This window comes from Ovis canadensis, chromosome 24, assembly GCF_042477335.2.
Source record: "Ovis canadensis isolate MfBH-ARS-UI-01 breed Bighorn chromosome 24, ARS-UI_OviCan_v2, whole genome shotgun sequence".
Lineage (NCBI taxonomy): Eukaryota > Metazoa > Chordata > Mammalia > Artiodactyla > Bovidae > Ovis > Ovis canadensis.
The window spans coordinates 40,405,636-40,430,721 of record NC_091268.1 but is presented as its reverse complement, the minus strand read 5'-3'; the positions used below and the strand labels follow the sequence as shown (position 1 = coordinate 40,430,721).

Below are 25,086 nucleotides of genomic sequence, written 5' to 3'. Positions count from 1 at the left end.
CTAGGTCACTTCAGTCGTGTTCCACTCTTTGAGATCCCATGGACTGTAGCCGACCAGGCTCCTCTGTCCATGGGATTTTTCAGGCAAGAATACTAAGGGTTACCATTTCCTCTTCTGGGGGATCTTCCCCACCCAGGGAATCGAACCCATGTCTCTTACATCTCCTACACTGGCAGGCAGGATCTTTACCACTAACACCACCTGGGAAGCCCCTGCAATAGTAGCAACAGCAACTATAATATCAACAACATCAACCTGCCAGTTACAAAGCTTTTGCCACATATCAGGCACCAAGCTAGCCCCTCTATGAGCCTCATCTCCCTGCAGTCTCCCACCATCCCTGTGTGAGAGTGTCCTTATCTTTTTTTTTTTAAATTTTTGGCCCCACTGGGGGGCATGCAGGATCTTAGTTTCCCTAACCAGAGATCAAATCCGTGCCCCAGGGAAATCCTGCTGCTACTAAGTCGCTTCAGTCATGTCTGACTCTGTGTGACCCCGTAGATGGCAGCCTACCAGGCTCCTCCGTACTTGGGATTCTCCAGGCAAGAACACTGGAGTGGGTTGCCATTTCCTTCTCCAATGCATGAAAGTGAAAAGTGAAAGTGAAGTCGCTCAGTCCTGTCTGACTCTTCGCGACTCCACGGACTGCAGCCTACCAGGCTCCTCTGTCCATGGGAGTTTCCAGGCAAGAGTACTGAAGGTATCCTTATCTTACAGGCTCAGTTCACTTACGTAGCAGTCCAAGGTGATGAGGCTAGAAAGGGCAGAGCCAGAGGTTTGGATTAAAGATTGTCTATCTCAAAAGTCCAGGTTTTTCATCCCGTGCCCACATTTATTCCCTGCCTGGCACCAGTGCCTTGGAAGTCAGTGGTCTCGAGAGTGAGATGAAAGTCAGGTTCTCTGTGATCGTCCATTGGTTTACATGAAATTTATCACATCTGCCTGTAAGAGCTTTCGATACAAAGCTGCTGTGAGGCCACTAGATGTGTTAAAGCGTGTGTTTGGTGTTAGTGGATGAAGCATTAAATCTGTAACCACAGTTAGAAAGGAGAACAGCTCAGTAAGTTCTGGGCGTGGGTTCTGGGCCCGACTCCAGTCACCCTAAGCCCCCAAGCACGTCTCAAGCCCCCAGCTCTTATGTGAGAAAAACCGCCCTGACAATCTGACAAGGTTGTGGAAGTGATGCCATGAGATAATAGCTATGAATTAGTGTTTCATGATTGCTGTAACAGAGGTCTAGATTTTACAGAAAATTTAACATTGAGATGACAGCATATTCTTTTTTCTTTCTCAGACCCTATTGACACTGCCAACAAGAAGATCAGATGTTTAGACCATGAAGCCACACTGGATACTTTAAGAGAGTCCTCAAGAGGAAGCAGCAGTCTCTGGGGAAGAGGTCACAGATACACATTGAACCCCTCATCTCTTATTTCATCAGCAATTTTATAAAAATGGAATTCACATACACTGTTAGTTGCAATAGTTTCCAGTAACTCCTACTGTTTGATAGGAACCATTTTACAGATATTAACCTTCCCAGAAATGATTTTTACCTGCAGGAAGGGGTTAATTAGCTAATTTGTCCTTCCTTTCATTCATTTCTTGAATATATGTGTCCCCATAAGCAGGTCTGATTGCTAAGTGCTAGGGACAGAGTGATGAATAAGACAGTATCCTTGCTCTCATGAAATTTATAATCTGGCAACAAAGACGGCTATTCCATAAGAAATTACAAGCATAACAAGTGTCAGGAACCCACATCTGAAGCTTACCAATCTACACCTCAAGCCTGGTGGCATCTAGACCACAAACTTACCAGAATTAAGCGACGAGCTCTAATTTCAGGGTCCCTACTGTGGATTTTTAAATCACATTTCCTTACATCAATTTTCACAGAACTATGGCTAGAAAAACTTGAGTTTTATACCCAAGCGTCAGTTACCGGTGCAGTGTTTTTGCTCTTCTGCTACTTTCTTACACCACCCCCGCCAGTCAGATAAATTGATGTTTGAAGCCCTTCCCCCAGTGTTCCAGTCTCAAATGTCCACTATCATGAAGAGGAAAGCCATCCTCGTCTGTGGGTGTGGAGTGATGTAAAAGAAAGAGCACAGACTCAGGAAGCAGATGGGTACTATTTCCTGGCTGTGATGCCCTGGGCCAGCCCTGTGGCATCAGTGCGCTGTGGATGCCTCACCTGAGCCTGCTCAGCAGGGGTTGGGCAGGGAGGTGGCTGAAAGATCATGAGAAGGACATTGTATAGGGATGGCGGGATAGAGACCAAACAAGCCAGAATGCTGCTAGAAATTCTGAGGAATTCCTGAAAGGCAAGAAAGCAGAGATTACACTTAGGGAGTGGTAAAAGCAGAGGAAACGACAGACTAAAACAAGGGCAATAAAATTTTCCATAGAAGGAACTGTGTGTGTGTGTGTGTGTGTGCGTGCGTGTACACACAACGCGAGTCCAGAGTCAAGGCGGAGTGAGAGGAAGTCCTGGAGCATTCATGGGGGCCTGTTCTTAGGGCTAGTGGCCCCTCCCCAGCTGTATTAAGTTGAGAGATGTTCATCTGCAGGCTGAGGCCTGAATGCAGGCACTGGGGCAGGAAGGCAGGGCAATGCCCCAGGAGGTCATTGTCCCCAAGGGAGACTAGGAGCTCCCATTCCTGGGAGTTCAGGCACACAGCTTCCAGGAGTGTGTTGTGCCCCAGCCAACATCAGGGTCAGGTTACACCAAATAGAACAGGCAGAAGAAGGATTCTCAGATACAAAGATGAACAGACAAGCAGGAATGATCAAACATTTATCCAAATCCTGAAGATTGGCACAAGATAAAACTGACCAAAAGAACAAATATCCAATGAAGGAAAGTTAATAGAGTAAGTAGAGGAAAGGACTTTCCTAGTGGTGCAGTGGATAAGAACCCGCCTGCCAATGCAGGGGACGTGGGTTCCCTCCCAGGTCTGGGAAGATTTCACGTGCGGCTTAGCAGCTATGCCCTAGAGCCCATGCTCCGCAACAACAGAAGCCACCGCAATGAGAAGTCTGACCACCACAACAGAAAGTAGCTCCCACTTGCTGAAACTAGAGAAAGCAACAAAGACCCAGTGCAGCCAAAAGTAAATTAATTTTTAAAAAAGGAATAGAGGAAGACTTTAGAATACTGAAAATTAATGTCCCTGGAGAGATTTAAGAGGACATTTCGTCCACGAAAAAGAAACAACTAGAGATCTTGGGCTTCCGAGGCAGCGCTAGTGGCAAAGAACTTGCCTGCCAATGCAGGAGATGGAAGAGAGGCGAGTTTGATTCCTAGGTGGAAAATATCTCCTGGAGGAAGGCATGGCAACCCATTCCAGTATTCTTGCCTGGAGAATCCCCATGGACAGAGGAGCCTGGCGGGCTACAGTCCATAGGGTCACAAAGAGTTGGACATGACGGATGTGACTTAGCACGCACACAGAGGTTTTAAGTTTTAATTTTATCCTTAACATTTTAAAAAAGATAAATAGCAGGAAAAGCTATTTAGTGTGCTACAAATTCAAGCCAAACCATTTCATAAGAACACAGTATAAAAGACAAAAATACGAAAGAAAACTTAGGAGACCTGCAGATCTGGGCCAACATTTGTCCAAGAGAAGCTCCAGAGGATAGAACAGAAACAAGGAAAACAGTAACAATAACAGCAACAATAATAATAAATGGCCATTTTCCTGCTAAAGAAAAAGACAAGCCTTTAGACTGAGAAGACCTACCTAGTCCAGACAAGGACTCAGGATGGCTTTTTCCTCCATAATAGTGGACATTTGAGACTGAACTCTAGGGGAAGGGCTTCATACATCAATTTATCTTTGAATGAAAATCAGTGAAAGTAAATCCAAGGTTGGCTGGGGGGGTGTAAAAAAGTAACAGAAAAGCAAAAACATTGCACCGGTAATTGACACTTGGGTATAACTCAAAATTTTCTAGCCACAGTTCTGTGAAAATTGATGTAAGGAAATGTGATTTAAAAATACACAGTATGGACCCTGAAATTAGAGCTCATCACTTTATTCTAGGACAGAGATAACAATACTAATATAATCATATGGTAAAAGGAACAACCTGTTAGAAAACACCTTGACTCTATAAGCACATGATGACAGAGATTTGAAATATATAAAGCAAAACAGAAAAATATAACAGAAAATTGACAGAAATCACCCAGATTAAATAGACAAAAATTGAGTAACACTCTATTGCAGTGGTTTGCTACTGAGCATAAGAATTTTCTGGGAGTCCTATTAAAAATACAGATACTGAGCACCTTGCTCCCTTCTCAACTCAGTTCTATATCTTTTAATGGAATATGATAGTTTATTTTCATTTTAGATTTAAAGTCTTTTAGTTTAAATTTATTTTAAATAAGAAGCTAGTGATCCTGATAAAAAGTGATCTGGGACTATACTGGTACCTGTGTAATTGCCTGGTTAAATAGCACAATTAATAGCTAGCTTTAATCATGAAAACTTTATACCAGAAAGAGAATGATTATTCTTTTGAAATACCATTGGACATTCACAAAAAAAAAAAAAGATTTGGTAAACCCACAAAGTCTCCAAAACTTCCAAAACAACAGAAATCAAACAGACCGATTTCTAATCAGGCTGCAGCAAAATTAGAAGCTAACCCAGAAAGACAAAAATTCTCTATTTAGAACGTTTGTAAAACTCTTCTAAATTAACAGGAAAAAAACCTCTAAAATCACAAACCACTTGGAGTGAACAACAATGAAAACACTTATATATATAAAAAAAAAAATTTATGAGATAAGGGAAAAGCCGTATTCAGAGGAAAATATGTAGCCTTAAAATCGCTGTATTAGAAAATAAGTCGGAAAATAAGTGAATTAAGCATTTAAAGTAAGAAGCCAGGCATGGGACGGGGATGGTGGAGAATCAAAGCAATAAACTAAAAAGTTTAAGGAAGGGATCAAGATAAAAGTAGAAATGAACTGAAATAGAAAACAATAAGTGAATATATGATAAAATAAAGGAAGAATCATGCTCAGTGGAACTGAAAGCTCGGCCTGGTTTGCTGGGTAGAGAGAGCTCTTCCTATTTTATTCAGTTCACTTCTTAACTTCTTTTCTAATGGGAAATGACTCGTATATTAGACGTTATACAAAATGACACAAAATAATATGAAAATACCTAAGAAATTCTAAGTAGGCTATAAATACAAGAAATAAAAAAGATTATTTATTCCAGTATTGATTCAGAGATCATTTTACATTTTTACGAAGATTGAAAAGGATGCTTTAGGAAGTCAAATACCATTGAGTATCTTCACTTACAGGAATGCTCTACTGGGTGAAAGGATTACTATGTCTCTCAGATCTGGACCTGCATTTCATGGATATTTGTGCTTGTTCAGCATCATTCCACATGAATCATTCATGCTCATCGCTGAATTATTTCTGCTCAGCTGGTTTTGTGCTGTCTGACCTACCTTCTCAGGAACCAGTCTAATGCCATCAGCCAGGTGGTCCTTTGGTCTGAGCTATCCAGCTAGGTATCTCTGGGTACATTCATTCAGGACACCGTGCCCGTGATGGTTCTAGGTACCAGAGGGGCTAACTCAAGTACCACTGGAAAGGACAAAAAACTCAGGAGGGAACAAAACTTTCATTGTCTAAATCAAAAGTTACAAGCTGGTGGTCTGTAAACCAAATCTGACTGGCAGGCACATTTTGCTTGGTCCACAGAAAATTGTGAATCAGTTTTGCTGTTGTTGTTGAGTAGCTAAGTCGTGTCTAACTATCTTGTGACCCCATGGACTATAGCCCACCAGACTCCTCTGTCCATGAGATTTCCCAGGCAAGAATACTGGCATGGGCAGGCATTCCCTTCTCCAGGGGATCGTCCCAAGCCAGGGATTGAACCCGTGCCTCCTGCATTGCAGGTGGACTCTTTACCACTGAGCCATCAGGTTTTATCACTGAAGCCCTTGTGAATTAGTTACCAACATAAAAATTTGGGACAAAGTCACAACACAAACAAGCCCAGACACTTGGCTTCTCTTATAACTAGAAAGGCTGGTATCACTGGGATCCTATTTCCATAAAATGACAAGTCGGCCAAGCTATGTAGAGACCATTCCCTCTGTCCCCACTATGCCCTGCCATGCCCTGACACCCAAACCAAGTGCTGTCCTTCTTCCCCCCAACCCCTGCCAAAGAGTCACTCATGTCACTTAAAATATTCATTTTAATTAGCACCATCTGCCAGAAATCCCAATATTTCAGAATCCAAGCTACATCTCCCAAAATGACTCTTCTACCCCAAGCAGCACAAAAATTCTTTTGTCAGATTATGGGTCCTGATTCATAGTTTGGAAAATACTGTCACCATAATTACAACTTAGCAGTGTGATGACTGAACTCAGCTATGTGTAGGCTGGCCAGGGGGCCTAATCAACATCTCTGCCACGCTCGCTCATTGATTCAATCAATCAATTACTAAATTCACTTGCTTTACAAAGATTTGCAAACTAACTCTAGGCCAGGCACTCTTCTAGGGACCAGAGACACAGCAGGCAATGAGACAGCACAGGTCTCTGCCAAACTGAAACTTAGATCTGGGCTGGGGGGAGGGTGTTGCAAGCCCTAAATATGTAACTCGCAAACAGCCTCCAGAAATAGTCCTGAGATGAGAGGGGGGCTCCATGCACTATTATGTATCCTCTGCAAAATCCTCTGGATTTTGGCATATGGGAACATCTATAAACTCCCCCTGGGATTTATGATTTCAGAGCTGACAGGCCCAGGAAATACCTAATCTACTCCTTTTTGTCACAGGGGAGGAAATGGGGCTCCAAAACAGTGTGAGGTAGCCAAGGCCCTCCAGAGTTTATAGAAAAGCCCAAATTACCCTCTCCAGACTTGCTGAGTCTAATCTTGCTCTTTCTCCTTCCTAAAACAGGAGCCACAAACTCCCACATCTTCAGAAAATGTACTGTTGTGAGAAATAATAATGGGAGCCTTGGTATTAGACAATATGGAGTGGTGAAGACCAGGGCAAACTGAAGGGTTCAGGCTCAGAATAAAAGTTTTCTAATTCAAAATAAAACAGCAACAATGATGATTACAGTACAACACCAGGCCAGCCAATGAAACATGCTTGCGTGTTGAAGCTGGCTATTGAGGTCACGTGTCCAAGCCCTTCCCTTTGGATACATTTTCCATTCGTTGATACCTATCTACCCTTCCTGGGCTTCCCTAGTGGCTCAGTAGTAAAGAACTCTCATGCCAATGCAGGAGATGTGGGTTTGATCCTTGGGCCAGGAAGATCTACCAGAGAAGGAAAGGGCAACCCATTCCAGTATTCTTGCCTAAAAGATTCCATGGACAGAGTAGCCTGGCAGGCTACAGGGGTCACAACGATCTGACACAGTTTAGTGGCTGAGCACCCATGCATCTACCCTTATCTTGAATTTGAGCACAGGTTTTTTCCAAGTCATAACTGATTAAAATATCAATAACCTCAGATATGCAGATGATACCACCCTTATGCAGAAATCAAAGAGGAACTGAAGAGCCTCTTGATGAAAGTGAAAGAGGAGAGTGAAAAACCTGGCTTAAAACTCAACATTCAAAAAACTAAAATCATGGCATCCGGTCCCATCACTTCATGGCAAATAGATGGGGAACAAAGGAAACAGTGACAGACTTTATTTACTTGGGCTCCAAAATTACTGCAGATGGTAACTGCAGCCATGAAATTAAAAGACGCTTGCTCCTTGGAAGAAAAGCTATAACAAACCTAGATAGCATATTAAAAAGCAGAGCTATTACTTTGCCAACAAAGGTCCGTCTAGTCAAAGTTATGGCTTTTCCAGTAGTCACGTATGGATATGAGAGCTGGACCATAAAGTAAGCTGAGTGCTGAAGAACTGATGCTTTTGAACTGTGGTGTTGGAGAAGACTCTTGGGAGTCCCTTGGACTGCAAGGAGATCCAACCAGTCCATCCTAAAGGAGATCAGTCCTGGGTATTCATTGGAAGGACTGATGTTGAAGCTGAAACTCCAGTATTTTGGCCACCTCATGCTGAGAGAGTCATTTCCTAGGCAGGTTGATAGGAAGTCTAGGGGTCCCCAAGGAGAGAGGGGTCTGGAATTCTCAAGGAGGAAGAAAGGACAAACTTTTTTTTTCCTTCTCTACATTCCTTAGGATTATAGAACAACAATGTATTCTGCCTGAGGACAGTCTCTGGATTAAACCTTCTGGCTAATTCGGTTAACTTAAAATGTAAATTATGGGAGTAGGTCTGGTGAGGTCTTTACAACCTCCAGACATTCTTTGGATTCATTGGAGAGTATATAAACTCATTGCTAATACTAACAAGCGGGTACTCGTTCTGCCCCCTTCTGATGCCTATGTCAGAAGCTTTCTCTATCTCCTTTATACTTTAATAAAACTTTATTACACAAAAGCTCTGAGCGATCAAGCCTCGTCTCTGGCCCCGGATTGAATTCTTCTCCTCCGGGGGCCAAGAATCCCGGCGTCGTGATTCAACAACAACCTTTCAATGCGAAGAGCTGACTCATTGGAAAAGACCCTGATGCTGGGAAAGATGGAAGGCAGGAGGAGAAAGGGATGACAGAGGATGAGATGGTTGAATGGCATCAATGACTCAATGGACATGAGCTTGAGCAAGCTCTGGGAGTTGGTGATGGACAGGGAGGTGAGGCGTGCTGCAGTGCGTGGAGTCGAAAAGAGTCTGAGAGTACTGAGCGACTGAACTGAACTAAACAACAACAACAACAACAACAAATCCTCTCTTACAAGCCCCTATGTTTCATGAATTGCTTTTCCTCAAGCTTGAGACATATTTTGAACGTGTGACATGTTTTGAATGTGACCAAGGTGAGAAAACCAAATATGAATGGTGCATATTCATTGTCTCAATATAATAATTCCTTAATGACACAAAACAAATTTTCTGTCTCTCTAAAATTCACCTCTTTAAATAACCTAAATAAAATAATTTAGTCAAAAACCTAAATAAAATAATTTTATATTAAAACACTTCCAAAATAGATTGACTTCCTTGTCTTCTTAAAAAGAGTATGTATAGTAAACATAATTTAGTCTTTTCATAATATGTATGGTCGATATTCTGGATAGAAATTGATCTGTAACACAGGAGATATTGCCAGGAGCTATTATGCTTTCGCATCTTTCATTTATTAAGTGACATCCTCTCCTGACTGAGTTCGCAGAAGTGCAGGATGTGGTTTGAAGACAAGGGCAGAGCCCCTCCCATCCTTTTCTGGCTTTTGTGAACCTATGGAATTTTGTGGTTGTTGTTTTATTTTTATTCTTGACAGTTATTTTAATTTCATATGATGTTCCCTGGTGGCTCAGAGGGTAAAGCATCTGCCTGCAATGCAGGAGACCTGGGTTCAATTCCTGGGTCAGGAAGATCCCCTGGAGAAGGAAATGGCAATCCACTCTAGCACTCTTGCCTGGAAAATCCCATGGACGGACGAGCCTGATAGGCTACAGTCCATGGGGTCGCAAAGAGTCGGACACGACTGAGTGACTTCACTTTCACTTTCAGAGGAGATTTTAACTTCCAGTTTTAACATTTCTTTCTTTTAGAGTCCCCAAATCCAAGCCACAAGCTTCAAATGATCTCAAAAACTTTTCCTTCCATTTGAAGTCAACTCTAATCTTTGGTCCTGAATATTCTGAATATTCTAAAATCAGTCTTGAATATTCACTGGAAGGACTGATGCTGAAGCTGAAACTCCAATACTGTGACCACCTGATGTGAAGAACTGACTCTTTGGAAAAGACCCTGATGCTGGGAAGGATTGAAGGTGGGAAGAGAAGGGGATGACAGAGGATGAGATGGTTGGATGACATCACTGACTCAATGGACATGAGCTTGAGTAAACTCCAGGAATTGGTGATGGACAGGGAGGCCTGGCGTGCTGCAATCCATGGGGTCTCAAAAGAGTTGGACACGACTGAGTGACTGAACTGAACTGAACTGATCTTCAGACCTTCTGATTCAGAATCCCCAGGAGTTCACCTGTTGCATCTTAAACAAATATGCTTAGTGATTCCTGTGCCTATCAAATTTTAGGGTCCACGGCTATCTCTCTCTCTCTTTTCCTTATAATGGTGGTTCTCAAAGTGAAGTGAAAGTGAAAGTCACTCAGTCGTGTCCAACTCTCTGCGACCCTATGGACTATACAGTCCAGGGAATTCTCCAGGCCAGAATACTGGCGTGGGTAGCCTTCCCCTTCTCCAGAGCATCTTCCTAACTCAGGGATAGAACCCAGGTCTCCTGCATTGCAGGCAGATTCTTTACCAGCTGAGCCACAAGGGAAGCGGGTTCTCAAAGACTGCTGCAAATTATAATCACGTGGAGAGCCTAACAAGAGGAGTCTGTTTGAGCCTAAACAGGATCAGAATCAAAACCTTTGGATGATGGAACCTGGGCATTTGTGCTTATTTTATTTAGCTAGCTTTTTACTTTTTATTTTGAACTAATTGCAGACAATACCAAGCCATCCTGTGTACCCTTCATCCAGTCTTCCCCATGGTAACATCTCATATAATGATAGCACAATCTAGAAACTGACATCAATACTAAGATTTAAAAAAAAATAAACTAGGTCTCAATTTTTCACTTTTTTTCTATTTCTTTCTTTGCTGATGCTTAGCTCTATTGAAGCAGCTTACCTCCTCCTTAATGAGCTAAAAACTTACTTTGAAAAAATGTAAAACCCACAAAAAACTTATCAGCAATGTGTAATAGAAGGGTGCAATGAATACCCAAATACCCAGCACCTACATTCATCAATTCTTCACCAGTTCTCTGAGACCTGAGAACAAGGACCTTCTCTTACATTACCACAATACAATTATCAAATTCAGGAAATTTAACATCACAATATTATTTTCTATTATGGTTACAGTGTTATATAATATGGTTAATTTTAAAACTTCATTAATTTTCCCAAACTATCCTTAAACCACCTGCCCCTCCCCCCAAGATCTCACATTACACAACTGTGGTATCTCTTAAGCCCCCTTTAACCTGGAACAGCTTTTCTCTGTTTGTTAATGCAACTGACATTTCTGAAGCCTCTAGGCCAGTTGTTTTATAGACTGTCCCTCAATTTGGCTTTGTCTGGTTGTATACCCCATTGGATTTCACTTTTGAAAAACATTTTTCATCAATGTTCCCAGCCTTGCATTCAGTGGGGAAATGTTTGGCAGAGGAGAGGTCTTCCCCATCATTGTTTAAAACATAACTGATGGATGGCCACCTCTCAACACCTTCCTCCCAGGCAAAACATCAATAATATTCATAATAGACCCTGTCCCTAGGGAGACCTGGGCCCTTTCAGAAGCAAAAACAACGTAATGCGATTCCTGGCCTGTGATTGCTAATTTCATGGAACAAGGAGTCCTGGGGTCAGGGTTTCCAGTCTGGGCTTCTCTGAGACTTGGACAAGCGACATCATTTCTCATGTCTGTTTCCTCAAACTAGAAAAGGAGAATGAAAATACCTAGCACTGAACTCGCAGCATTCATGAAAGCAGTGATGGATGATATGTTCTCCAGTCAGTACCGGTCCCTGAGTAAGTGCTCATTTAATGAGAGCTTTTACTACCACTCAAGAAAACGACGAGAGTGATGCGGATGAACCTGGAGTCTATCGCATAGAGTGAAGTAAGTCAGAAAGAGAAAAGCAAAATAGCGTATGTTAATGCATATATATATATATATGGAGTCTCGAAAAATGGTATAGATGAACCTATTTGCAGGGCAGGAAGAGAGGCACAGATGTAAGAACGGACTTGTGGACACAGCGGGGGAAGGCGCGGGGGGCGGGGGCTGAGCTGAGAGAGCAGCACCGATATATACACACAGCCACGTGTAAGAGATACAGCCGCGGGAGCTCAGCTCTGTGCTGTGATGACTTAGAGTGCTGGGGTGGCGGGACGAGGGAGGTTCCCGAGGGAGCAGATATATGTATACACATGGCCAATTCACTGTGCTGTACAGCAGAGGCTAACGCAACGTTGTAAAGCAGTTATAGTCCAATTTAAAAAAAAAAGACAAGAAAGGCATGGGATCAAGCCAAGTCTCTAATGTGTTGTTCGAAACCTGCTGGGTGGACCAGAGATTTTTTTTTTTTCACATCGAATCCTGTTGTGATCTGTGCTGTGTTCCCAGGTGTAAATGGAGATTCTATCCTATGGCCCAGCTATTTTAGTACAGAGAAGACCCTGACCCCTGACAGTTAGGATCTGAAAGTCCATCTTACCATTACATCCTGAATAGTTAAGAGGATCCTTTCTCTGTCCGTACTGCTTGGAGGGTCAGGGCGTCCTTTTGCGTTCGGAAGGGAGAAATTAAAATCACAGGGCGTGGTGCTGGTGGGAGATTTGGTATCCTAAGGACAAGCAGAAAGAACTGGGCGTGGTAAAAGCAACTTACATCCCTGGAGATGAACGGGGTCCTCTTTCCCCTCTGTTGGTCTCCATGCCTCCCCTCATTCATTCTCACTCTTCATCTGTTGGAACTCACCCCTGCTTTACCAACATCACCTCAAGACACAGCTGCTAAGTGGACCAGGATTCACACTAGGGGCCACCAACAACCAGAGCCACTGGGTTCAGATGTCTGAGTGATACGGGTATTGTGAGATGGCCCCAGTATGTTGTTACCTAAAAACTGTGGGATTTTCAGAGCCTGGATGGTATAATCCCATTTATGTGAAAAGTACAATAAAAAAGAAAGGAAAAAAAAGGCACTTGCTTAAAGGTTATTTATATGGTAATCTGAAACTGCAGAAGTTCCCAAGCTAGAGAACTGCCCTAAAAAAAAAAAAAAATCCCTCCTTAAGTCTCACCATTGAAATTAATGGAGGGTGACTGAAGGGATTTACTGAAGAGCCCTGCTGGGGACAGAGAGGGACAGGTGGGTCATGGGGGATGCTCCACCAGTGGGGGAACCGCCATCTAATCTACATGGCGCCGACAGGTGGGTGAGATGCCATGGGCCACAGCAGAGTCTGTATGTGGCAGCCCTCCTGGTGGCACACGGGTTGGCACGGGTCTCTAGGCGTCAGCAAGGAACAAAGACTTCAAAGCCCTGAATTGTAATTGTGGGCTAATATCTAATTCATGCCACTCCAGGATCTACACGATGCAAAGGAAAACTCAAGAAGGCTTTCTGGAAGTTGCCACAGTGGGCAAACTTTCTTCCCATTACCTGTCATGCTCTCAGGGACTGACGAGATAACTAACTGCAGAAAACACCCACTCATTGGGAACAGGCCAGGACCAGAACATTTCAGATCAACTATCTCATGTTGGATATAATTGATGTATACTTTCAAGGAATACAATGCGTATATGCAATCTTCAGTCTGGATAGTCATGTACCTACCTATTCTCAGTAGTAGTCTCCAGGGCAGTGCGATTATGAGAGGACTTTTCTTTGTATCATTTTGAATTTTTAATATTGATCATGCATTATCAGGGGGAAAAAGGATAACTTAATCATAGAAAACAATATGTCTTTTCATTCCTGGTCCTTAAATGGAGCCAAAGGCATTTCGATGGAGACTTACTAACTGTTGCAACACATACCCCAAAGAGAGCCAACGTGACCAGGATTGGGCACTTGAGCAGAACGCTCTGGAAAGAAAAAGAGGTGCCCTCCTTCCCCTGGAACTGTTAAGCTGCTCAAAACCCTACAATGGCTCCTCCACTGACTCACAGTAGAAGCCCTCAGTCTTGAGCACAGCTCTCAAAGCCCAGTGTCATCTGAGCCTCGGCTCTGCCTCTGGCCTCTCCCCCTCTTCCTCTCCCCCTCGCCTGCTCAGCTCCGGCCACACCAGCCTCTGTGCTGTCTTCCCTCCTTGGGGCCTCTGTGCCTGCTGCCCGCTGTGTGCGGAAGCTCTGCTCCACCTGCTCACTTGCTGGCTTTCTTGAGGCCCCAGGTCACACAGCACCTCATCAAGGGCAAGCCCCCTCCTCCCACATAACATGGCAACCTCTGCCCACTTCCTCCAGCTCCTCACTCTGCCCTAGTGCTAAAAAGTGTTAGTTGCTAAGCTATGTCTGACTCTTTGTGACCCCCATGGACTAGCCCGCCAGGCTCCTCTGTCCTTGGAATTTTCCAGGCAAGAATACCGGAGTGGGTTGCCATTCCCTTCTCCAGGGGATCTTCCCAACCCAGTGATCGAACCCAGGTCTCCTGTATTGCAGGCAGATTCTTTACTGTCTGAGCCACTATGGAAGCCCTACTCTGCCCAGTGGCATACTATATACTTGTCTGCTTTATCTCCAAGATCTAGATGGTGCCTCGGATGTGGTGGGGACCGTGGTATAGGCAACACGGTCTTGTCTAAGGGGAGAGCTACCCCCCAGGTCCACACATGGCTGTCATTAAAGAATGTGATTCCCAAATCTTTCCATTTTTCAAGAAAAGCCCTCAGTGCAGATTGACATGGAATCTCCTGATTCTTAAATGTCAGCTAGTAATTCACATCTTTCTAAAAAGCACAGTCAACGGGGGAGGGGGGTGGAGGCCAACAGAACATGCTTGCACATGCCCCATCTGTGAACTCAGAGCACCAAGAAATTGAAGTTCACTAAGGATCTGACGGAAGGCGAAAAGGCTGGTGTGTTTCAACAGTGAAGGTCAGATGAAAAGTACACACGCGGACAGCGGTTCCTTTTGCTCCACTTCAGGCTGCGCTTGCAAACAGTGTGAGGGGGACTGAGCATATTCAGCCAGGCGTGTTTTTTTTTTTTCCCCCTCCCTTTCCCTGTTCAGATAGCATCTCTTAAGGCTTCTGCCTTTGCTGAAAACTGGCGTGGCCATTTTACTCTTTCACTTAGGAGGAAAATAACTCCAAGGGGAAATTGACTGTGAAGCCTCACGGAGGGCCTCCCTCTTTTTGGGGAGAAAAAGGGAAGGAGGAAATACAATCAAGCACTCACGGTGGAAAAAAATTAAGTGCAGGCGAGTGGGGCGATGCTGCTCCAGAGCAGGCGCACCCAGGAATGCTAATGGAGCTTAACAGCTTGTGAGGGACAGGCTGCCTGGTGTTCCAGGGAGCTTGGGAGCTTGCAAAGGAAGGAATATATGTTCATTTAATCGGGTAGGGGTGGCGGTGGGGGGTACCAAATGACCAAAGCAGGACAGAGGATTAACATGCTTGAAGGCCACACAGGCGTTCTGAGACGGGGCGGGGCTGGGGCTGTGACAGACTGAGCTTGGCTTCAAACCAGCCTCCCCAGTGAAGGGAAGCTGAAGGCTGTTAGCACAGACTCCTGAGCAGGGAACCTTTTGGTTGATTCAAAAGCAAGTGTGTGTGTGTGTGTGTGTGTTGTGTGTGTTGTGTGGGAGGTGGGTGTTGAAGGCAACAAAGTCCACAGTTTTGTCCGCTGTAAAAATCCCATTTCTATGGACTGTTTACAGAGACAAGGTCATTGGGTCCTTCCATAGAAAAGAACATTTTTTTTTATCCAGGAAGAACAAAAATTTGCAATTAACGTTCAGATTTTCTGCAGCCGGAATGTGAAACAAAGTCATCCCTTGCTCCTTAATTGTCCTTCCTTGATGAGCAAAGAAGGGAAGACCAACATGCAACGGTGATCAGAGGAATGTTTCGAGGGTGACATTCCTGTCTCCTTTGTGAGTCATTTTAATTCTAGAGAAGCAGGTTTCAGGTACACAAGCGGCGGGCAGAAGAAGAGTCTGTCCTGGGGAGGCTGTGGAATCTGCAGCTTGGGTCCACGGCCGAACAATCTCATTCTCAGCAAATGGGGCAGGACTGGCTCAGCAGCTTGACTTTGCCTCCTCTCTAAAATTCAGCTTGTACATAACTGTGGCAATAATCTACACACTCATCCTAATTGCAAAATCAATGCCCTTGAAATAAAACCCCATCCTCCATCCCCACCCCTACCCTGCTCACTGTGCACACTGTCTGGTTGGCTGCCCTGTTCCTCCGACCTCATCACCTCCTAACTCCCCTTTGCTCACATCATGCCTGCATCGTGCGCCTTGAACAAACCCAGCCTCAGGTCCCCTGTGCCTGCTGTTCCCTTGGCCTGGAATGCTTTTCCCCAGCTGGCTCTGTTTGATCCATCAAGTTTCAGCTGAAATGTCACACCTGAGAAAAGCGTCCTTTTCCTTTCTATCATCTAATGTTCCCTCTTGCCCACACTGTCCCACCTCCCCTTTCTGGTTCCCCTTCAACCCAGAACACATTATTTATTTCTTGATTTTCTTCTTTTTTAAAATTTTGTATTTCACTTTTAATTTTTACTTTGCATGTCTTGAAAGGTTTCTGAGTTTTTGATTTTATTCTTTATAGTCTGTCTCTCCCTCTGGAACATAAGTTGGTTAAGAATAGGAGCCATGTCAGTTTTGTTCTTTTCTGTGTCTCTGATGCCCAGGATTGAGCCTGATGCTCAAAAGTGGGTACGCAACAAATGCATGGTGAAAAGGAGACTGGGATTTACTGCCACAGTTCCAAGGATTTCAGAAACGGAATAACAGTTGCAGGAAGGGAAGGGAAGCACCTCGGGGGCCGACCTTGTCAGCTGCTGCATGGCCAGGGACTCCGAGCTACAGCTACACATGGGCCGCTGGGTGTTTCCATGTGTGTGGTTCTGCTGGCCTGGGCGGTGGGGGTGGCAGAGGGTTGGATATTCAAAATATTTAACAGCAGGTGCATGCATACAGGGTTTCCCAGGTGGCTCTAGGAGTAAAGAAACTGCCTGCCAATGCAGGAGACGCAAGAGACATGGGTTTGATCCCTAGGTCGGGAAGATCCCCTGGAGAAGGGTATAGAAACTCACTCCAGTATTCATGCCTGGAGAATCCCATGGACAGAGGAGCCTGGCGGGCTACAGCGCATAGGACTGCAAAGAATTGGACACGACTGAAGTGACTGAGCACACACGTATACAGGTGCAGACAGGTTATCAGCTCGGCTTGCCTCCCCTCCCCTCCAGCTTTTAGGAACCAGGTAAATGCCACTCCCTCCAGGAAGCCTTCCCAGATCCTCTCCCTCCTGGTCCCCGTATGCCTGCCCCACCTCTCACCTCCCTCTTTCAGTAGACGGATTCTATGTCGGTGCCTCTTTTAGGTCAGACACTAGCCCTGCTGATCTCTGGATGTGGGTTCCCAGCAGAGTGTCTAGCACGAGGTTTGTATGCTCATTAAAGTGTAGCAAATAAGTGCAAGAGGGAAGGAAGGCAGGCTCTTGCGAAGGAAGGAAGGAAATAAGAACTGTTAGCACCCCCGAGAGCTGCTCTAGCCCCGAACTGAAGCCGGTCCTACCTGTGGACGGTCCCCAGAAGCATCCTTCACCTTGACAGTCACATCCCCACTTGGCTCAGAGTCTTCAGCATAGTCCGGAGGAGGCTGGATGTGGAGCCGCGGGCCAGCTTCCGTTCTGATCTGCACAGATTTCTAGGCACAAAAAGCCAGGCCGTTTCAGGTATGGTGAAACGAACTCCTTGATTCCTCTGAGGGGCGAGCGTGGTAGGGACTCGGTCATGGTCAGGGTCAGGGTGCACCTGACTGGGCATCACCCTGGACAGGCCGGCTGGATGGGTTGAACCACTCCTAGTCAAGTCTTTACTGGTTCTTACGCCCAAAGTGTGTGCAATAGAATTTTACAGTAATTTTTTGCTTGGACATATCAGTAGAATTTTAGTAGGTGTTCAGCTTCACCAAATGGGCTTTGTGATCTAAATAAGTTTAGGGAAGCCTGGGTTTGGGATCAGGACTTCCCAGGGCCTTTAATAAGCCCCCTTGTACCCTCCTCCACACACACTGGGGACAATCCTAAAAATACTGGGCTGACCAAAGAGTTTATTCGGGTCTTTCCATCACATCTTACAGAAAAACTCAAATGAACTGTTTGGCCAATCCAATAAAATACACATGAAACAGATCGCAAACTTTTGAGGCCGTGGAAGCTGTGTGGTGGGACCCCATCCTCCTAGCATCCCTTGAGTTATTCTTTGGGAAACCCACCCCTTGGTCCCGTGTCCCCTGAACGTCCATTTCCCCTCCCTTTCTTGTATTGCATTTCCAGGGGATCCCAGCACTCCCTGTGACTAGGGGTGGGGGAACAGGTGAGCGCGTTCTGGCCTGAGTGACGTGGGGGTGAGGAGGAATGTGTGTATCTTCGAGGTTGTGCCCACCCTTGCCCTGACCCCCTTTCCAGCCAGCTGGAGTGAGGAGGTGATGGCAAGCTGCTGAGCATGGTGGGGAGGGGACAGCCTGTGGAGGAGGCTCAAGCGACGAAAGAGGCTATGCCTGGCCTCCTCTGCCACCTCTCGGAGCAAGGTGACGGACCACCACTAACCTTTGCTAGAGACACCAACTTTCACGTTGTTGAAGCCAGAGTTACTTGGGTCCCCTTGCTTTCGCAACCAGACTTGTACCCCAGATGGTACACCTGGCATGTGAAGGTCTCTACGACCTGGCCCCACCCTCTTTCTCCTACGCTGATTCCCACACATACACTCACACACCTGACACCTGGGCCAAGCATAACTGTTGCCTGGCCCCTGAGTATCAGGAGCTTTGTCAGCCTAGCAATCCATCCAGTGTGTAGCAGGGCTGCACTACTCGCCCTACATGGCACCAAATAAGGGGGCCAGACCTCCCCCTCAAGGGTATATTTCATCCACCGTGAACCCAGGAGCAAGCTGTCTGGCTAGGCAAGGAAAGAAACTATCACTGGACCAGCGCTCTGACTCCCAACATTGGCTGTGCTGGAATTGGTGGACAAGACTGGGGCCAGCGGAGGGCGAGGGGCGAGTCAGGTACCCAGGGAGCAATATCTAAGGAGATGCTTCCTATTGGTGAGGCTGTGCATGCGCACAAACCCGAGAGCCAGGGCCTCTTTAAATGTCACTCTGAGACTCTGATGGGCTTATGGGTTTCCCTGGTGGCTCAGTAGTAAAGAATCACCTGCCAATGCAGGAGACACAGGTTCGACCCCTGGGTTGGGAAGATCCCCTGGAGAAGGGAATTGGCAACCCACTCCAGTATTCTTGCTTGGGAAATCCCATAGATAGAGGAGCCTGGTGGACTACAGTCCATGGGGCCGCAAGAGAGTCAGACATGACTGAGCGACTAAACCACCAAGCCCCCACCTGAGAATCAGGAGAGGTCCACCAAGCCCCATGCACTGGATCTACTTCCCAGCCGAGGGACAGTCAACAGTGATTCAGAGCTTGCATTTCCCGATGCCCTAGCTTTGGAAACCTCCACTCCCCCAGATAAGATGCAGCTTCCCTGCAAGCATAGTAAATCGTGTCATTATCTTGATAATGAAGATCCTGAGCCTTGTTGCCCTGCAGGACTCTCGGTGGTCAGGACGGAAGTCCTTTCTGAGCCGCATCCACACTGCCCATGCCCCCCACCCCGCCACCATAACAGTGGACACCAAGTCACTTAATGAAGAGCGGGTGCCACTCCAACAGCTTCAGGGGCCTGTGTTCTTTAGTCCTCACAGCTACTCCAGGGGGAAACCGAGGCACAAGGCTGTAAGCCATGTGGTCAGCGTCCCACAGCTAGGAGGCCCCAGCGCCTATATCTGAATCCCAGCAGCGTGGCTCCAGGGGCCTTATTGGAAACCAGAGATGGGCCAGTTTCCTGTAAAGAGTAAATATTTAAAGGCTTTGCCAGCCCTGTGGTCTCTGCTACAGTATTCCACTGTTTCATTGTAGCTCAAAGCAGCCTTGCCTAAATAAATACGTGCATGCATGCTAAGTCGCTTCAGTCGTGTCTGTCTCTTTGCAACTCCATGGACTGCAGCCTGCCAGGCTTCCGTGTCCATGAGATTCTCCAGGTACTAAAGTGGGTTGTTGTGACCTCCTCCAGGGGATCTTTCGGATCGAGGGATTGAACCCGAGTCTCTTATGTCTCCTGCATTGGCAGGTGAGTTCTTTACCACTAGCACCACAAGATAAATAATAACACATAATAATGGGCATGACTGGGTCCCCCAAACACTTGATTTACAGAAACAGGCTGTGGTTGAATTTGGCCCCAAGGCTGTAGTTTGCTGCCTGACCCCAGTTCTGAACCTCCACGCTGTATTGCCCCCAACAGGCATGTGAAGAAGAAATGTGTCCAGGCTGGGTTAGAGTAGCCTTTGGGGAGATCAGAGAGGGATTCGAGACTTTCCTGAGACTATTTAACACTAAAGACACAAGAGCTGGGCTGTAGATCATTCCAGGAAAAGGCCTTGGAGAGAGAGTGTAAGAGGCACAAAAGGCAGGTATGGAGCTCCCCACCGGAGAACAGGCAGGAGGCAGAAATGCAGAAGGAAGGGGCCCTGGGACACGTTTTCTTTCACAGACCATCCTGCCATGTGGTGGCGCTCCCCAGACTCCAAGTGCGCCTGGCTGTTTACAGAATGGCAACTTCCACCCATCTTCTGTTTGACCATCAACCTTGTTGCCCTGGGCTCTGGCTGCCCGCGGGGTATCACTGCCTCCCAGGCTTTATCAATGTACTTTCAGAGCATTTGCTGGCACCAGCAGTGGGGTCTGTGGAGGATGAGTGTCACAGAATCCATAGAACTGGGGCTTCCAGGCCAGGGGGCGCCTGGGGACTTCCCTGCCCCAGGTCAGGGTGAAGCTGTGAAGGCTTTGAAGTTCATGGCTGGGATGCGTTTTCCAACATGTGCCCCTCCCTCTTTCCCAGGAATCATTCAATAATGTTCAAATGCTGGGAAGAAACAGTATGAGAGAGGAGGAAGGAGGGAGGACCACTGGGCACGGGGACCCCGCTTGGGGTGCAGCCTGGCCCCTCCGTGCGTTTCTATTACTTTATCTGGAAAGGGAGGCCTGGGACAAGAGCCTTGCTACTCCACGTGCGATCCAGGGCCCAGTAGCATTGGCTTCTCCAGGGAATTGGTGAGAAATACAAAGTTTCAAGCCCCATCTCAGATGCAGGAATCAGAACCTGGATTTTAACAAGACCCCAGGTGGTTTAAACACACATGCAGTGGAAGAAGTATAAGATCAGGAAGTCTCTGAGGCTTGGCAGTGGGCACTGTTGCTTCTGCCTGTCCAGTATGCAGTCCTCTGTATTCTGGTAAAAGTACCCTGGTTTTCTTTTGGGAAATCCTCCCCCTCCCCACCCCTAAGCCAAGCATTCATGTGGAACTGCATCCAGGGGTGGAGGGACTGCATGACCCTGGCCTGGCCAGTCTGAGCCTGCTGGCCCTTCCTGTCTGAGTGATAGGATTAGGGGACCGAAGAGATGCAACAGCAGGTGACAGAATGTGAGTTGTGGGCTGCTTGCTGGTGGCCATCGTGGCTCTGCCAGGACAACATGGAAAAAAAGCAGAGTTGGGTGATGGTGAACGAGCCCTGCTACAGTGTCTGAGCACCTGGATGCAGCCATGTCTGAAGTGGGAACTTCCCACAGGCAAGTGAGAGAGCTGGGCTCAGTGCAGCTCTACTGGCTTGATCTTAATTACAAACATAAGAAAGCACTCCAGGTCACAGAGAAGAGTCCACGTGTGTGTCTCTCTGTCCCATGGTTTTCCCCTTCCCTCCAAGGAGCTTAGCACAACGACTTGCCTCACAGAGGTAGGACAGGTGATGCCCTCACAGTAGGGCATTAAGGAACTTAATCAGCAAGTCCTCACCGAGTGCTAACTGCATAACAAGGCTCTGGAAACATGCGGATGGGAAAAAAAAAATGTAAACCAATGCCTTGGCCTCAAGGAACCCACTCAGCACATATAACGGAAAAATGTGTTTATGAAGCAACATGTGACAAAATTAATGTGGTCCAGAAAGAGCTTCTAAATGCTGAGTGGGTGCTGGAGAGAGAAATAAATAGTCCTTCCATCTGGCCGGCTCTCCCGCCCCAGCCCCAGGAGGTGCCTCTGCCACCACGGAGAGGAGGTGGGGAGCAGCCCCACCCACACAAGGACGCCCACCTGCTGCCACCGAGGAGCCAGCCCCTGGGTGCACCAGCCCGCTCCCTGCCTCCCACCTTCACGTCCTTGCAAAGATGATGCCCGAGGTTCTGGCTGGCTCCCCGCTTTACCCAGAGTGGGTGTTTCTGAGCAGCTGCTCTCTCCTGCCTACTTGCAAGCACCCAGATCTGGTAGTCCCTTGCACTATCAACCATATACTGGAACAGGGTTCAGAAGCCCTAAACATCCTGAAGTGAAAGTGTTAGTCACTGAGTCGGGTCTGACTCTTTGCGACCCCATGGACTGTAGCCCGCCAGGTTCCTCTGTCCATGAACTTCTCCAGGCAAAAATACTGAAGTGGGGAGCCGTTCCCTTCTCCAAGAGATCTGCCTGACCCAGGGATCGAAACCAGTTCTCCTGCACTGCAGGTGGATTCTTTACTGTCTGAGCCACCAGGGAAGCCCCTAAACATGCCTAAACACCCACAAACCAGTTTGCCAGCCCAAGGCCAGCTTGTTTTATACTCAGCCACACTCAGCCCAGTGTCATGCCCAGTTTTTGTGTATCACCACCCTTCTTAGTACAGTATTCTAAGGGGCGTGCGTTTACACTTATCATCACTTAGGAAAAAAAAAAAAAAAAGCAAAGCTGAGAGGTGACCTGGATGGTTGCACAGGTTGTGCATTATATAAATGGCTCCCTCTAGGGGCAGGAGAGCTCCGAAGATACTGACAGAGACAGCTTTGGGTTGGGGTGGGGAATAAATTGATCTTATTTGATATGGTTTTCCTGGATCTGTCTGATCTCTTACAACTAACAGTGCTTGCGCTCTGACAGTCTGTGTCGAGCAAGGTCACTGTAAAGCTGATGCTTTATGGGTTGTTTCACTTATTGTTCTCATTGCAGGGGTTTTCAAAACTCAGGGGGAAAAGAAAAAAACAAAACAAAGGGAAGGGTCCCCCACGCTTCACATTTTCACTTGTGAGTTTTCCTAGAGGTGCTTAAGCTGGCTGACCCCCAACAGGAAACCGGATGTGGCAGCAGAGTGAGAACAAAACCCGAGCTTTAATAATTGCAATGAACTTGCTTTTCAGGCCTTTAAGGAAAGCCCACCCCACAGTAAATTGCTGGAAGGCCAATCCCTTCACTACCAATTTGATGCTAACAGTCGATGACGTTCATCAAATCTGACAGCATTTTGGTAAACGACGGCTCTGTTGATTAGGCCGCTGTCCACCCAAGTATTACAAGGCTGAGGAAGCCATAAATCTTAATCCTCTGATAGCAGCAGAAAGATCTAAGGCCGAAAAGTGGTGGGGGAAGAAAGGACAGCACCAACTAGAGCCATTTATCACCACCAGCCCGATCCATTGTGCGGGCGGCCGCTCGAAGCCCAGCCCAGCATAGCCATCTGGGTCCCTGGTCCCTCCAGCACTGGAGAGTCGGGAAGGCCTTTACAGGTGGAGCGGTCAGCTTCTTGGCCAGCGTATGGATGACTCTCTCACCTTCTGGCCTAGGGATCCTGGAGTCTGTGCACCTGCAGCCCCTTCCATCAGGGCAGCTCCACCCAAAAGTGCTTCCTAGTTGCTGGGCAAGACCCTAAGGAGGGAACTCTTTTCTACCGGAAGTGGCATTGGGCTTGGTCAGTGGAAAGATTACAAGTGCCTCAACAGAGTTTCACGGGCTGTTCAGAGAAACCAGGGCTTCCCAGGTGGCTCAGTGGTAAAGAATCCACCTGCAAGGCAGGAAACATGGGTCTGATTCCTGGATTGGGAAGAGTCCCCCAGGGGAGGAAATGGCAACCCACTCCAGTATTCTTGCCTGGGAAATCCCATAGACAGAGGAGCCTGGCAGGCTACTGTCCATGGGGTCACAAAGATTCGGACACGACTGAAGCGACTTAGCATGCGCGCATGCAGAGAAACTGGCAAGATGACAAGTCAGAGGGTGCAGGGATGTGACGGGGAAGAAGTGGTGCTGGCTGGGAGGCAGCCTGTGCCTGTGGGGTCCACTGCGCACTGTGACTACTGTGTCCCCTGCTGACCCAGCCTGGGCCAGTGTGACTATAGCGAGGGACTGTGTGGCCCCACCTGTCCGTCCTGCTGGGCACAGCGTACAAGAGAAACCTTGGGACTGGGACAAGGCTGTGGTCCTGCTCCTGACATGGTAGCCACTGGGGCCACTGGAAATTGTGTAGCCCTGATCACCACTCGGCCAGACCTCTGGATGATGGTACCCATCCAAAAGGGTGAAAAGAGAGAGACTGCCTTCCTCTGTATCCTCCACACCCCAAAATCTGTCCCCATGTACTTTCCACCGTGGAGAAACTTTCTATTTAACTCCACTTCTTGGGGCCAAAGGAAGCCAATCCATTCCCTCCCCCTCCTGACAATAGTAGAGCAGTTGGCAAATTTGGTCTGTTTACTGTCTTGCCTACAGCCTCCTCGACAAGAAGGTGGGGACCAAGTCCCTGTGTGGGGGACATCTCTAGGGCAGGCAGGCTTTGAATCATCTGACCCGGCTCCCACCTTCAGTCCCAGCCGACTGAGGCCTGAGTGGGTGTCTCATCAGGCTGAAGCAGGCCAGCGCGTGGCCCGAGGAACAAAAATGAAATTAGAGGGCTTCCCTGGTGGCCCAGGGGTAAAGAATTTGCCTGGCAATGCAGGAGACATGGGATTGATCATTGGTCCCAGGTGATCTCACAGGCTGCGGAGGAACTCAGCTCCTGCACCATAGCTATTGAGTCTGTGCTCTAGGACCCAGGGGGCTGCAACTACTGAAGCCCGTGGGCCCTAGAGCCCAGGCTCCACAACAAGAGGTGCCACTACGATGAGAAGCTGCGTATCACAACTAGAGAGTGCTCCCCCACCCCGCCACTGTGGAGATAAAGCCTACACAGCAACAAAACAACACAGGCAAAAATAAGAATAAATACATAAATAAAATTATTTTAAAAATAACAATTAAAAAAAAAGAATGGAAAGATTCAGATGGTCTCTCTCTTGGAAAATTTCAACAAATGAATATGGAGGGAAGGAAAAACTGTGACCCAGAGAAGGCTGCAGTGAGAAGACGAAGCTACGGGGAGGGAACAGCTGTGAG

General features: G+C 46.9%; 1 protein-coding gene across 4 annotated transcripts in view; it reads right to left on the bottom strand.

Annotated features, from left to right (window-relative positions):
• The window catches only part of KATNIP (katanin interacting protein), a 233,032-nt gene that overhangs the window by 130,253 nt on the left and 77,693 nt on the right, over positions 1–25,086 (bottom strand). For 2 of the 4 annotated variants that reach the window (XM_069570402.1, XM_069570403.1), the window contains exons 6-7: positions 17,367–17,498; positions 12,325–12,453 (exon numbers count right to left, since the gene is read on the bottom strand). In XM_069570402.1, the coding sequence (XP_069426503.1) occupies positions 12,325–12,453; positions 17,367–17,498 (261 nt within the window). The remainder of the gene's footprint in view (positions 1–12,324; positions 12,454–17,366; positions 17,499–25,086) is intronic. The other 2 variants (XM_069570404.1, XM_069570405.1) reach the window with 2 other exon arrangements.